This window comes from Giraffa tippelskirchi, chromosome 3 (assembly GCF_054371585.1).
Source record: "Giraffa tippelskirchi isolate mGirTip1 chromosome 3, T2T-mGirTip1v1.2.pri, whole genome shotgun sequence".
NCBI lineage: Eukaryota > Metazoa > Chordata > Mammalia > Artiodactyla > Giraffidae > Giraffa > Giraffa tippelskirchi.
In genome coordinates, this window is record NC_137277.1 from 7,920,780 (window position 1) to 7,935,708 (window position 14,929).

The window sequence follows — 14,929 nt, forward strand, 5'->3', positions numbered from 1 at the left end:
GAGCCTGCTTGGTGGGGCGGCACAGACGGGCCAGCTGTCGGCAGCCTCTCCACTCTCCCGACTCACCCGGGGCTCTGGGTGTAACACTGCCCTTCCTTTCCCCAAGACCCTGCTCCCCAAAAGAAGATTCCTTTGCCAGGAAGACCTGAGCCCTCGGCCTGGCTGCCACAGATTGGAGCTGAGTGATGGGCTCCCGGGGGTCTCACCTGGGGCAGGATGATGGTCTTTGAGTTGTCAGCCCACACAACCTCCACTTTGCTGCTGACGTCCACTCGGGCTACCTGGCCCACTGATGGCTGCAGGGCAAACGGGACAGGGTCACAGGGGCAGCTCTCCAAGGGTGAGGGCAGAGGCATGGCCGTGAGAATGGAAGTGATGTGGGCATCGGCCAGAGACCACCTGAGTACTGAGAGCACTGGCCTCCCTGGATGCTCCCCAGATGAGGCTCCAGTCTTGGGACTCTGGTCCCCCTTCCTCCCCTGCCCAGAATCTGCCTGACCTCACCGCATGTCCCCACTTGTTCTCTGGGGCCTAGCTCACGGTCACCTCCCCAGGCCTCTCCTATGCTCCTACGGCACCTGCTGCCACGATCACAGCACTGAGGACAGGGCTGGGCGCCCCTAAGAAACAACCCGTGGAGACCGGGGAGCAGCTGTGCAGACCTGGGCAGACCGCTGTTGGTGGGCGGGCCCTACAGGGGGCGGGGCGGGGCGGGCAGCCGCCTTCGCTGGGTGTACGCGCAGGCCCCCTGGCGGCACTGACAGGTACTGCAGCGGCCGCGCAGCACGCCCTACCTCGTCCTCCTTGTGCGGGGCTCCGTCCTCAGTGTTCCCGATTCGGATGACGATATCGGTCGTGCGAAACCGGAAGTCAGGGTGATCGGCGATGTCGTAGACGCTCACGTCTTCCTCCTCTCCGATCAGCTGGGGCGGGATGGGCGGTCGTGAGCCCAGGGGCTCTACGCCCAGCTCACCAGAGCCCACCCTGAAGGCGACACGGGGGCGGCACCCGCTCACCTCCACGTCATCCCCGCTCGGCCGCAGCTTGAACCACTTCACCATGCACGTGCGGCCCACGTGGTCCCCAGACTGCACCACGCCGTAGACAGCGGGGTCCGGACAGCTCTGGACTGTGGACCCAGCGCGGGGGAGGGGTGAGCTAAGGCACCCTGGTGGGGCCACCGCCCGTCCCCCCCCCCCCACAGGCTGCACGTCAAGCACAGGGGCCTGGGACCCACTGCTTCCCTGGCTCCATCAGAGGAGGCCAGAAAGGCTGCCCTGGTCTTCAAAAGTGGGAGCCACCTCCCAGGGGAGGCCTGATGCCAGACCTCCGAGTCCCTTCCTCCCGAGCTCCGCCCGGCACTACCTCGCTTGTCCACCACGAAGTCTCCGGGGCAGAACTCGTTGTTGTCCAGGTGGTGCACCGGGAAGAGGTCGTTGGAGCGGATGTTGCACTCCACGGAGCCGTCCTGCCACATCACGTCCGCCGAGGTCATCGTGGTCACCACCTCCACGGCCACCCTGTGGGCGGGGCCCGTGAGCAAAGGCCAGGGACGCTCCCTCCCCACCGCCCTCCCGTGGGCTTGGTAACTTGGAACTCGGCCTCAGGCAGGAGGGAGGAAACAGCGCCACTCCCCTGCAGTCTCCATGCCCAGCATCTCCTCCAGGAGAATCCCTCAACCCCCGTCTCGCCCTCTCCCACTCCCAGATCCTTCCATCCCACCTGGCCGACCCCAGGCACTCCTGAGCCTGCAAGGGGCTTGCAGACTGCGGGTGCGCCCATGAGCCCGCGTGCATGCAGGTGCCAGGGAACAATCCTGGGCTGGACACCCAGCTGGGAAAGAGGGTGCCCCTGAGTCTACCTGTCCCCCGGCTTGAAGTCGCGCGTGATTTTATTCTTCTTCCTCTTGTGTTTCCGCTTTAAGTTCTTGATTGACAAGGGGATGCTCTTCTTGCGACTCGTGCCGCTGCCGCTCTGGGAGGACGTGGTGGAGCTGGCGGAGGAGGTCACCGAGCTGGTGTCGTCCGTGTCATCGGCAGCCTCGTCGTCGGCGTCCTGCTCAGCCGAGTGCAGCCTGTCGTCCCTGCCCTCCTTCAGCAGGAAGGGGGGCAGCTGCTCGCCCGCCTCGTGGGCCTCCTCTGGGCCCTCGTCCTGCATCTCCACCGGGCTGGAGGACCCATCGGGTGTCTCCTCGGGGCTGGCGGAGGCCGTTTCGCTCCTGGCTTTGGCCGCCCCCTTCTTGCCTGCATCCTCCACGGAATGGTCCCTGGAGAGCTGGACGTCCGGGGAGCAAGACGTGATCCTCACAAGCTGCTTCTTCAGGAGGCGCTTCACCTGCCGGCAGAGAGGGAGGGCGGGCACCGTGGAGAACTGACCCCAGGCAGCTCGGTCGAGGGGTGACGGCCGTACACACCTAACTGGCCTGCAAGGTTCATCAGGGCTGCCCCCCAAGGCCTAAAGCACAGACCTTCCTCTGTGGAAATGGCTCAAGGCCAGTTCCTCAAACGCCCGCCAAGCCCCAACCCCGAGGACATACCTTCTTGGCCATAGAGCCCTCCCCCTGGGCGCAGTGTTTTTCTGGACATTCACAGGCAATCTTGGCCGGCTCTACCTTGGCTGGGAAGACATACAGACAGCGCTCCCCAAGCTGCCGCTGAGCATGGTCAAAGCATCCGAGACGCTTCACCCTGGGAGGGGAGAGGGGAGAGGCGGGTGCTGGGTGAGAGGGTCCTCAGCAACCCCCACCTGGCATCTGTGCCTGTGGCCCAGAGACTTGCTTGGGGACCACCTCTGGGTGTGCTGGGGCCGCTCACCTGCCTAGGTTTTCCTGCGTGATGACAGAGGGTGGGGGGCTGACACTGTCCGTGCCCCCTGGACAGAAGCTCTTGGTAATCCAGGTGACCTTCAGCTCTACAACCTGCACCTGGGAAGGGGGGCGGGACAGGGCCCCAGTTAGCTGACTCTAACGCCCCTCACTGTCCGCAGCTGTCCTCCAGAGCGGGAAGCAGGTCTTCATCGTAGTTCAGAAGCTCCCAGAGGTCACAGAGGCCTCCTCCCCTCCAGAAGGGCCCAGCGGACCGGCTACTGGCTACCCCCCGACTTTGCTCAGCCCAGGCTTCCCCTCAGAACAGCTCCCTTCCAGGCGAGAGAGGCTGGGTGGGAGCGCTCGGGCCTCACTCCCCGCCCTGCCCTCTCCCTACCTCTTCGACCACCACGCGGAACTTGCTCTTGGTGCTGAGCACCGGCTTGACGCCCGACAGCCACTGGACGCTGGAGAAGATCTTGGCAGGGCCAATGAGCACCTGGCCTGGGTAGAAGCCATAGGAATCATCGAAGAAGAGACCCTGCAGGATTAGGGGCCAGAGGAGGGTCCCTGTGAGTGCTGCCTCTTCGGGGGTGGGGGGAGCACTGTCCACACCTGCGCCCCCTACTCTGCACCTGCCGTCCACCCCAGGCCTCCATGCTCCACACCTCCTAAGACTGCAGAGTAGCACCTCTCAGACCTCAGATGCACACAAACCACCAGGGGTTTTACTTACTAAAAGGCACGGCTGACCCATTCTGCTTCTAACAAGCTCTCAGGCCACAACAATGCTGCTGGTCTGGGGGGACAAAGCTCTAAGGGCGGGGGTCCCCAAACCTGCTTGATCACACACACTCTCCTAGTATTATTTACAAACTGTCATGTACCACTGCTCTAAAACTGTCATATCGTAGTAAAATACTGCATACACTCCAAGAAAAAGAGAGATTTTAAAAGGCTGAGACAAAAAGTTAGCAAAATGCAAAGAAAGTTCTACTGCTTCCTGCAAACACCCAAGCTTTTACACCTTCTGATACACACCCCCCTCCTTCCAGGAAAGCACTGGCCGAGACGCGGCAGTCGGCCTGGGCCAGCCCCCGGCTCTCTGCCGAGAAGCCCCTGAGCCCCCCTCTTGCAGAACCCAGGGCTGAGGAACAGGAGACGAGCCCTCCGCCCCCCAGGCTTCTGGGGTGGAGCCAACGTACAGAGTCGCTGACATGCGGGCAGACGTCGTAGAGCTTGGCGCCGTCCTCTGTGTTCATGGAGCATCTGCAAGAGAGTACGGGGGCTTGGTGGGCACTGGACCCAGTGCCTGAGTCTCAAGGGAGCCCAGGCAGCCAGGACCCCGTAAGGAGTTGGTCAGTGTCTACAGGACATGTCCAGGGGGGTCAATGCCTCCGCGGGCCTTAAAATGGGTAATTCAGCCTCTGCCCACACCTCAGTCCCTGCACTGGAACAAGGAACTCTCTAGAACAAACAGGACCCAACCAGCAGATCTCAGCGTTCACCCCGTTAAAGTGCCTGAAGGAGACCATCAGCCCCTCTTGGGGGTCCTATGTGACGATGAGGGTCTCCCCAAGCCAGGGTAGAGGGAAGACCAGGAACTGAGCCAGAGAATCCGGCCAGGCTGACAAGAGACCAGCCCAGGATCAGGCCCTGAGACGTGAGGCCCACAGCCCCTGGCCCCTTCCCTGGTGGCCCCCGCCCTGCGAGGGCTCCTGCGTGGTGGGGAGATCTGCACCTTGCGCCGTTGGACAGTTTCAGGATGATCTGGTTCTTCAGGTCGTAGACCTTGCCCAGCCAGCAGTCGTAGGCAATGTAGTCCCCGTACATGAAGGGCTGCAGACCAGGGAGACAGGGTGGTGAGAGACGACCAAGGCCACTGGTGTCTGGGATACCCGTTCCTCTTGGCCCCACAGACAGGGCAGAAGGCTCCGGATGGGTCGGACCTAGTAACTGTGCAGCGAGCTTCCCCCAAGAGTCCCCAGCTGCTTGCCCCCACAGAGGCAGAGGCTGGACGGCCTTCCAAGGACACAGGACTCGTGAGTGGGAGTGGGCTGGGTGGGTGGTTACACAGTCTCATTAGTAAAGTGATTTAAATAAACAGATAATTATACGGAAAATATCAAAAGCCAAGTCTCTCACCGCGGGGAACAGTAGTCACTAACACAGGCAGGGCAAGAGAGAGGAGCTGGACTGGGGTCAGAGGGGTCAAGATGAACTCACACATCTCAGTACGTACACAGCAGGCATATTTAGAGGTGTGCGTGTAACCACCTACATACACATATAGACGTGTGTGCGTATCTACCTACATACACATACGTGAATTCCCCAGTGCTGCCCTGAACGGGGCCCAGGAGCAATCAGCACACCCAGCTTGCACCCAGACCGTGGCTTTTGAGAGAAACTAGGGCTCTCTGAAGTAACGGCTGATTCTAGGCTGGATCAGAAATAATATGATATGGAAAGTAAGAAAAGTGTTTTAAAAAAAAATAGTGGAGACATGTCAAAAGAGCACAGATGCCAGCTTGAAGGGGTTCCTACTGGCCAAATCTGGGTGGGATCACTGAAGCAACGAAACAAGTAACGGATTACAACCAATGAATAAAACAGGAGTCTCTGCATCTGATGTAAGAAATGAAGAGATAAATGGGACAGAAAGTACAGCTCTTCCATATGGTAGAATGCCAAACTCATAACAAAGCAGGCAGTGATGGTGTCATGAAATCACTGTTTAGCAGGCATCCGAGGGCCGGCTGAGTCAGGTGGGAATTGTTAATGGAGACTAAGGCTGGCGGATGGGGGTTGAGAAGCACCAGTTTATCGACACAATCCCGGAACATCTCCCCACAAAACCAATACGATTGCTGGCAAAGGGGTGAACTCTTACTTCGTTGGGAGGAGGCTCAGCAGAGCTCAACACGACTGGGGAGCAAAGAGAACGTCCCCACACTGCGGCTGAGGCACGTTCCGGGCCAGGGAAGAGCTGAGCAGTACTTCTGGGGCAGTTCTGCCAAAAGCGTGGGGCCCGAGGCTGTCACGGGCACTGTCGGATGGCCCCATGCTCAGGGTCACCCGGGACAGGGAGACAAAGCAGGACTGGGAACCGCTCCAGCCTGGGGGAGATCAAAGTGTGTGTGCTCCTGATGGAGTCCGGGTCAGAAGGGGAAAACGGAGATGGCTGGGACAACTGAGCGGGGTCTGCGGATGGACAGTAACGGGTCAAGGTCCTGATCCGGGGGTCTGAATGGTGGTTAAATAGGAGAGTGCTTCTGTTTGGGGAAAATACATACTGTAGAACTTAGGGGGCATATGGCATCGTATCTGTAGCTTGCTTTCGGACGTTTCAGAAAAGGGGGCACTTCCCTATCCGTCCAGTTGTTAACACGCGGCCAATGCAAGGGGCACAGGATCGATCCCTGGTTAGGGAACTAAGAGCCCACATGCTGCATGGTGTGGCCAAATAAAAAAAAAAGGTTAAAAACAAAGTTTCAGAAAAGAGAAGAGAGAGAGGGAAGGAGAGAGGGGTGGGCAAGAGCGGACAGACAGGCGCAGATGCTGATGTGGTGACACGTCACCAGCTGAGGAATCCCGACGCTGCAGGAGACACTGGCATCTACGACTTTCAGCAAGTTTGGAATCATAAAAACATAAACAAACTCCTGAGAAAAACTTTGTTTCAAAAACGATGACAAAAAGTCTTAGAAGAGAAAGGAAACCAGCCTTGTCTGCTGGAGACATAAAGCGCCTTCTGACCTGAAGTCAGGATGGCTGACTCACGAGAAGCGCCACCAGGCTGCAGGAGAGGCTGAGCCCTGGGCTTGGCCGCTCGGCCTGTAAGAGGCTGCGGAGAGAAGCAGAGCCCCGCGAGGGGAGGCCGGCGGGGAGCTCACCCAGATGTGCTGCAGGTCCTTGCTGTTGACGGGGTAGACGATGCAGTTGGTGCCGATGAGCTTGACGGCGCAGTCGATGTTCACGTCGATCACGGTGCCGCACTGGCTGTCCTGTGGGAGAGAAGGCATCCAGGCCCGGGCAGGCGCCCTGGGGCCCCCCAGACCTGCCCCGACCTGCCCCAGGCCACCCCCGTCGGTGGGACGCAGGACTCACAGTGGAGCGCATGTGCCGGACCACATCGCGGGGCACCACGGAGCGGTCCTCGAGCTTCAGCTGGAACAGAGAGCAGAGAGTGAGACCTCGGCCTCCAGTCACATGGGGTACGGTCTCTTCCCAGCTCCTCAGTGCAGCGACGCTTCACTACGTGCAGCCAAACGCAAAAACCCCAAGTCCTGCCTGGCTTTCCCAAATCCCACGCACCCCTCCGCGGCACCCCGATCAGGGGACAGGACCGCACTCTGATCAGGGACAGACCAGGTGCGGCCTCCCCGGTCCAAGGCGAATATCGGGCTCACCGGAGGGAGCTAATCACACTGGAGAGGGTGGCTAAGTGACAGACCACGGAAAGCCTCACTTAAACGAGAGCAAAACGTTCTGCTACGAGTGGAGTCCTCTCTCTGCCCCGCGCCCCTGCCACTGAGTGCTGGGGAGGGTGGGCTGCAGGAGGAGCGTGATGCAGGGCCGGGTGGCACCCTGAGGCGGCTATCAGCCGCACCACCTTCTAATCTGGGCTATCCTGCCCGGCCAGCCGCAGCCTGCTCCTTATCAATAGCCCCGCGGAGGACTGCAGGCTGCTGAGTAACTCAGGACGCCGGCTTCTGGACCCCGGCCGACTGCACAGCAAGCGCTGACCCCTCCCCTCCATGACAGGGTGTCCCCCTACCCCATCCTGGGCACAGGATCCCCACAACAGCCTGACGCTTCTCTACTGAGCCAGCTCACCTTCTGCACTGGCCCCTCAAACCCAGGGCGGCTCTGGGACTGCCCACCTCCCTAGCTCAGAACCTCCAAGACCCCAGACGAGGAGGGGGGAGGAGCTGTTCCCACAGACATCCAGCTGAAGACCCTCAGGGTCACTCTCGCCACCGCAGAACCTGGGGCCTGGCAAGGTGACCTCCGTGAGGCGGCCTGAGTTACTGAAAAGGGAGACACGCTCACGGTCACCGAAACCCTGGCGTCTGTGCGATGAGACGGAGGAAACCAGTAAAGCGGAGGCAACGGGCCCACCACCAACAGGCGACCGAGATGTTCCCACAGGGAGGGAGCCCCAGGTTAGGCACAGCGGACCTTCACCAGAGACAAGACGGCACTGCAGCCCCCAGGGGCTCAGGGATTCACAAGGCGGTGAAAGCACAGACGGCCACCGGGCGCCTGGCTCATAGTAAGCGCTCAGCCAAGGCCCACTGTGATGACTCCACCCGCCTCCGCTGCCCCCAGGTGCAGGCTGATGACCCCAAGTTCAGCCTCCGAGACCCCAGGAGGCTTCGAGGGGCCATGTGGAACTCTGCCAAGAAGGTACCGGAATGATGGTGCCGTTTTGCTAACTCAAACAACCTCCCGTCCTCTAACCCTCCGGGTCCAAATCCCCGGGTAGGACGTGGTATTTTCAGTGCTGTCCCGCTCTATCTCAAACCTCTGCTCCCGTTTCAGACTTCAAAAAGCCACAACTACAGGTCTTTCCAAGTTGCCATGGAAACCAGGAGTTGTAGCAAGGGGGAAGCTCTCTGGGAAAGGGGCTGTGAGTGAAGGGTGGCAGGTGACCCCGTGCCTGGCCATGAGGCACAGCGGCCCCCGAGCGCGCCGTGGGGAAAGGATGGGAGCAACCTGGCACAGACCCTGAGTCAGTGCAGTCCCAGCGGGTGGAGGGGATGCTGAGGCTGCTGCTCGGAGGCCCAAGCAAGAATGCCACAGCTCGTGACAGCTGGCATCGTGGCCAGGCCAGGGGCAGGCTTTCTCCTTCCTCCCCTTGCGGAAGCGCTGCCAGGACGTGGGGCAGGCGGGTCACAGAGTTCCCGGGGGGCAGGCGGCAGGGGAGGGAGCTGGGGAGCCAACGTGTCCCCGGGTGGGGCTCTCCCGACCTGCACTCGGCCTCCTGCCAGAGCCTGACTCCCTTCCACCGTGAAGCCGGGTCTCCAGACTCTTCTAATCCCGCACGACAATGACACAGTGCGTGCCGAGTGGGAGTGGCAGGGATGGCAGGGAGGAGAGCAGGGCGCAGGGGCCTCAATTCTGTCCGTGTGCCCTCCTCTGGGAATCCCAGAAGATGAGCGCAAGACGCCCGGGAGGGCAGGATGACTCGCCAGGCTCTCCTCTCTGCTCCACAACGTTGCCTCTGGGCGCCCGCGTGCCCCCACACCAGGCACGGCTCTCTGCACGTCCGCCAGGCACCACCCACGGACCGGGCCTTCCCCTGGTCCTCCCCGCCTCTCCCTGCCCTGGGCACGTGCTCCCAGCATCTCACAGGTTCTGGAAGGAACCTCTGCTTTGGAGGCCTCTCCTCACAGCGACAGCACACCTGGTGTGCATCACACTCCGAAAGCACGTGGTCTTCAAGCAGTTCACGTGTTTTCACCTGTGGAATCAGTATACCATCCTGGCCTTACAGAGACGTAGACGGAGACAAAGAGCAGATGAAGTCATGCGTGCAGGGTCACACGGCTCCTAAGTGGTGCAGCCTGGACTTGAATTCGGGCAGTCCAGCTCGAGTCCATTCTCTTAACCACATAAGAAGCTCCTCCCTTCCCAGAGCTGTAGAGACAAGAACGGAGCAGAATGCATTTCTGGCAGCTCCATGCACTCTGCAAGACAGCAATCTTTGTCCTGGTTGTAAAAGCAGTAACTGCTCTGCTCATTTCTGGAGCACATGGCAGGCAGCTGTCGTGGCTCCAGCCGGTGGATGTCATGAGGGCCCTGAGCACCTGCCAAGGCCATGGCCACGGCCGTGGTCTGTCTCAGCCTGGTCTGTCTCAGCAGAGCGCCCTCTGCTCCTCCCGCCCTCCAGAGATCCAGTACCCAGCCCACAGGTGCCAGACACGGGGGCCGACACCAGGGGGCGCTGTGCCTGCTCCAGGAAACGGCCAGGTTCTAGAGGAAAACAAGCCACCATCTCCTTCTTTGCTGGGTGCACGCTGATGTAGCTTTTCAAGTGGTCACCAGGGTGGGGTCTGAGGTGGAAGGTGGGTGCATCTTTTTTATCATGATCAGCTCTAGAATTCTGAACAAGCTCTGAGGTGGTGAACTATGGTTTACCATTTCTGGAGGAGAGCTGTAGCTGTCAGAGGTTTCTGAACAGAAAAAAAAGATAACACAGCATACCAAAATGACACAGTGTCTGAGTGAAGAGGGGCTACAGGTGGTTTCTAGGATGACATGCATTACTTTGGAAAGACTGAGGGTCAGGAGGAGAAGACGGCGACAGAGGAGGAGATGGTTGGACGGCACCACCGATCCAATGAATATGAACTTGGGCAAACTCCAGGAGATGGTGAGGGACAGGGAGGCCTGGCGTGCTGCAGTCCATGGGGTCGCAAAGGGTCGGATACAACTTGGCAACTGAACAACGGCAACAACAGCTGCAATCCTGTTAGTTTCTAGTGTATAGCATAGAGATTTGTTTTTGTGAGTTTTTTTTCTTGGTACATTATATTTATTATAGGTTATTATAAGATACTGGGTATAATAATTAATCCCCTGTGCTTAGACACTTTTGGGACATGTCTGAGGGATGTGCCTGGTGGAATCCAAGAACACACATCCTTTGTTTCCATTGCCTCCTCTGGAAACAGGAATAGCAAACAACATACCTGCTCCCCATGGGGGGCGGGGAATTCCTGCACCTTTGGGGGTGGGGAAGCCAGGCTTCAGGAAGAACAGGCGCTGCTGAGATAGGTCCTGCTTGGACTCAGCTTCTGTTCAGTGAAGTACAGGAACAGATAGTTACTCGTGTGTGTGCCTGTGCACACACACTCGCAGACACACACACACAGATCAGGTGGTGCCATGTGCCATACAGAAAATCAAGGCACTACTGGGCAATGTATGCGGGAGTGACTGCAAGTGGGAGGTGAGCACGAGCGAGTTATTTTAAGTGGGTGATCAGGAAAGGCCATTCCAAGGTGACATGTGACCAGAGATCTGAGTGTATTAAGGGAGGGAGCTTGCCAAGCAGACAAGAGAGCTGCCCCAAAGACCCTGGGGCCTGTGTCTGGAGTGTTCAATGACCAGCACAGGCTGTGACAGCAGCGGTGAGCAGGAGGCGAGGCTAGGTGTCTCGGGCCTCAGAGAAAGCACCAGGGAAGGACCTGAGTGCACCGTGAGTGAGGTGGAAGCTCCTGCAGGTCTCTGTGGCGGGGCATGCTGGATCATCTGGCGATTGGGCAGAGAAGATGCTGCAGAGCAGGGAGTGGGACCAGGCAGCCCAGAGGTTCTCAACTGCACAACTGTGCCCCCAGAGGACACGTGTAATGATGTCTGGAGATACCTGGCTGTCACAGCTGGGGGAAGGGACTCCTGGTGGGTGGAGGCCAGGGATGCCGTTAAACATCCAACAAACCACAGGACAGCCCACGACAGAGAATGATCAGCCCAAAGCATCATTGGTGCGGAGGCTGGGGAGGCCTGAGGCTGCTCCCAGGGGAGCCAGGTGGTGTGGACACACCGGGGGTGGGTTAAAGGATCGCCCTCCGGCTGCTTCCTGAGATCAGAACTAATGAGGTGCTTCAAGTTGGAAAGCAGTGTGGTGGCAGAGGAAGGAGTGGGGACCCTGCGGGGGGATGGCGACCTGGCAGGGAGGCTGCGCACGTTCGTCCCGCCCCTTTCTGGGCTCCCAGGGGCTCTGTCCCAGCCAGGAGGCCCCCGCTCTGCCCCTTGCCCCCTGGGCCGCCCAAGGCACACAGAGCTCCCCTGCGCCGCAGCTCAGGGTCTAGACCCTCATTCATAACACTGCTCCCAGCTGACCTGGAAGAACCTAACTCACTGAATAAAAATGTTCTAAGGAAAGAAAAAGGCAAACTAAGGCTGATCACCTGGTTGAAAACACAAGGAAGCTGAAATAAGACACTCCTTTCCAGTGGATCTGAACGTGACATCCTGTAGGCCTGGGTGGCCTATGGGCTGGCACGCTCAGCGGGGCAAAGCACGTGCCCAAGGGATAAAAGGGGCCTTTGTGCCTGGTCCCTAAGATCAGCATCCACGAACAGGGCCCCTAGCGTGAGAGGGGAAGCAGTAGGAAGTCAGACGACAGGCAGAGAAGGGCCCTGAAAGGGGCCTGAGCGTCTGCGTTGAGGCTGGAAGCCGCCCACCCACCACTGTCCTGTCAAACTCTGGCGAGGCCAAAACACGGAGGAGGAGAGGCGCGTGTCCTTTAGACCCGCGGCAAGAGAACCACGTGGTCTTCTCTGGGGGTTAGTGATGTGGGCCGCACCAGATCCTCACCTGATAATGGGAGTAGCTTCGAACTCGGGGCTCAAGGACCAGCTCTCTGCCACCCCCACACGGCGCCCCTGGCAAGTGAGTGGAAGACGTGGAGGACGGCGTGTGTATGTGTGGGGGGACTGGCCTGCCGTGACCCCGGTTTGAGCTGTGGTCAGTGGACTGAGTCAGGCCCTTCCTGGGGTGGGGTGGGGGTGCCGGGAAGTGGCAGGTCCAGCAGACACACTGGGGCGATGAGGCTGTTTACCTAGGCCAGGACTCAAAGAACGATTCCTCAAAGAAATATGATGAGGTCAGGCCAGTGCTGGAAATTTCTAAAGGTTTGCTATTCCCAAGGGGCAAAAACAATCTGAGAAACACGATCCCTCCTGCCCCTCAGGCCAGCACAGTGGTCACTGCGGGGTGAGGTGGGGGTGGGGTGGGGGGACTTTGGGCCTCCTAACCAGCGCCCCCCTCAGCCTAGGGCGCAGAGGCTGCAGTAGGTCCTAGTCCTGCTGCCCTTGGGTCCGCTTGGCTGTGGGAACCCGGGCTTACCGCGGAGGACGCGCTGCAGTACTCCAGAGCGAGACGGGGGCGCCGGCACTGGCCACCGGCTGAGAAGCCCAGCTCAGTTTGGGGGGTGAGACTAGATGAAACTATTCAACAGGAACTTTGCTAAAACCTAGGACTGGGGTAAGTGAAACTCTTTTCAGTGCCTCGCAGGGATTCAAAGCTTGACAAGAATACAAATGTAAAACAAGGAATGTACACACTCTTAAGGATACAGAAGGATCTGGTGCAGAGATGGGTGGGGAAAGGAGAAGGGTAGGCGCAGGGATACTGACGCCCTCCTTCCAACACAAATGCAATCTGGACGCCAGAGCAGCTGTGCTGGCAGACTGGGAAGTCTACCCCTCGGTGCAGAATTATGAAAAAGCCTTGGGAATCCTAGAATGGATGCTCCCTAGAGCAGAGGTTTTTTTTCTTTTTGCCATGCAGTTTCACCTGTGCAATCCCCATTCCCCAACCAGGCCCTTGGCATGAAAGCGGGGAGTCCTAACCACTGGACCGCTAGGGAATTCCTGAGCAACACTGTTTCCAACTGAGGGTTCGGATACATTAGTGCGTTATGAAATCAATTTAGTGGGTCACAGCCAACACTGGGCGCATCATATACAGGAAGAGGAGTACTGTCTGGATAAAACTTTTCCAGTTGCATAAATAACATACGTGAGTCCTGGGTCACGACGTAAAAGGTATAGTCAATGCTGGGTCACTTTCAAGGTGTCTGAGAGCCCCCACCCTAACCAGCTGCTCTGCGGGTCCTCTCTGGCTAGGTCCTTTCTGGCTGGGGTGTCAGCCAGTTTTATCAAGTTGAGGGAGACATCTCTTCTAGTCAGAAGCTCGGCCAGAGCCAGAACCAAGGAAACAATCAAAAATCCTAGGATCCAAATGTTTACACGTAGACACTGTGGGGTTGGGGAAACTCTTAACCCTTTCTGACCTTACTTAAAATGTCAGTATGCTGGCTTTCAGAACAGTCCCACTGGGAGTGGCAGGAAACGGTACTAACTATGGGCTGGAGCCGGGCTCCTCTGCCAGCTTTCAGTTCTGAATGGATCTGGGGACCTGACTGGCCAGTGAGCCTAGTGAATGCCAGTGTAATGACTTTCCCACAGCAGTTGACCATCATGTGACTGCAAGTCCCTAAAAACCCAGCCATCAGCAAGCTGCCCACCTGAGGATCGAAGGTTTTACCAGCAAACACAAATGGCCAGAGGGCCTCACGTGCCTGCGGGAGAAGAGCTGGAAACGGCTGGGCAGTGGAAGAACAGACCAACACTGTTGCCTCTCGCTGGAAAATTCTATCAATCACATGCTACAGAAACCACTCAGCAGAAGCTCCACTGAATCCAAAGACTGAGGTCAATCAATTCAATATTTTTTAGTGTTTTCTATAGGTTTCAGAACGAGACAAGAGCACAAATATGAAGGTATGTGTCCCGGCTTTACAGAACTTACATTTAGTTGAGGGGAGACAGAAAGAAAAATACCTGAAAACACTTACTTGAGTAAATACACAAAACCTCTGTCGCCAAGGGCAGGCGGGGGAGGTGGGAAGGGCCAGGCTGCAGAGGAAACGTCCATCAGAGATGTAGGCGAGGGTTACCCGCCCCACCCCCCACACCCTTTCAGATGAAAGCTGTGCTGGCCAGGCCTCTACACTCTCAACCCCTGGGGTGGTGGCCCTGTCCCCAGGGCCCCCTTGCTCTGATGGCACACCGCAGACCAGAAGCCTGCAATCAGGGCCAGGCAATGCAGCATGACTGCATCACTGCCTGGAAACGGCAGCTGCGGCCTGCCAGCTCACGGAGACGGCCCAAGGCTCAGCGTGCCCAAGGGGACAGAGAAAGGGGACCGGGTCCAACTGCCTGCTAAGTGAGGGGGAAGGACCGGAGAGCTGTGCCTGGCAGCGGACCAGCTGAAGCCCAGGCAGCAGAGCTGGGTCTCTGCAGATGCTGCAGCGTTCAGGGGGAGGGCAGCGCCTGCCTTCAAGAACTCAGCGCTGCACCCAGTGTCTTGGCCCCAGCCTGATCAGCCTGGCTCTGAAAAGGACAAAAGAGCCCAGGACTCCTGGATTCAGAAGGAGGATATGAGACGGGAAGCTTCAGAGTGAGAACTCCCTCCTCAAGAGGTAAAGGAGAAGTCAACAACATGGTTTCAGGCCTGTCCTGATGGCTGGGCTGCTGGGCATCCCTGAGTAGGCAGATAGCAGGCTCAGAGAGAGCTCAGCGCTGCTCCCCAGACCCCTCCCTCACC

General features: G+C 58.6%; 1 protein-coding gene across 5 annotated transcripts in view; it reads right to left on the reverse strand.

Moving 5' to 3' along the window:
• The window catches only part of UBE2O (ubiquitin conjugating enzyme E2 O), a 50,775-nt gene that overhangs the window by 5,691 nt on the left and 30,155 nt on the right, over positions 1 to 14,929 (reverse strand). For 3 of the 5 annotated variants that reach the window (XM_081575470.1, XM_081575471.1, XM_081575473.1), the window contains 12 exons: positions 6,914 to 6,973; positions 6,700 to 6,810; positions 4,545 to 4,642; positions 4,009 to 4,072; positions 3,201 to 3,344; positions 2,814 to 2,923; positions 2,537 to 2,687; positions 1,862 to 2,334; positions 1,366 to 1,520; positions 1,017 to 1,129; positions 795 to 923; positions 207 to 296 (listed from right to left, as the gene is read on the reverse strand). In XM_081575470.1, the coding sequence (XP_081431596.1) occupies positions 207 to 296; positions 795 to 923; positions 1,017 to 1,129; positions 1,366 to 1,520; positions 1,862 to 2,334; positions 2,537 to 2,687; positions 2,814 to 2,923; positions 3,201 to 3,344; positions 4,009 to 4,072; positions 4,545 to 4,642; positions 6,700 to 6,810; positions 6,914 to 6,973 (1,698 nt within the window). Of the gene's footprint in view, positions 1 to 206; positions 297 to 794; positions 924 to 1,016; positions 1,130 to 1,365; positions 1,521 to 1,861; positions 2,335 to 2,536; positions 2,688 to 2,813; positions 2,924 to 3,200; positions 3,345 to 4,008; positions 4,073 to 4,544; positions 4,643 to 6,699; positions 6,811 to 6,913; positions 6,974 to 9,161; positions 9,449 to 14,929 lie in introns of all 5 variants that reach the window. The other 2 variants (XM_081575472.1, XM_081575474.1) reach the window with 2 other exon arrangements.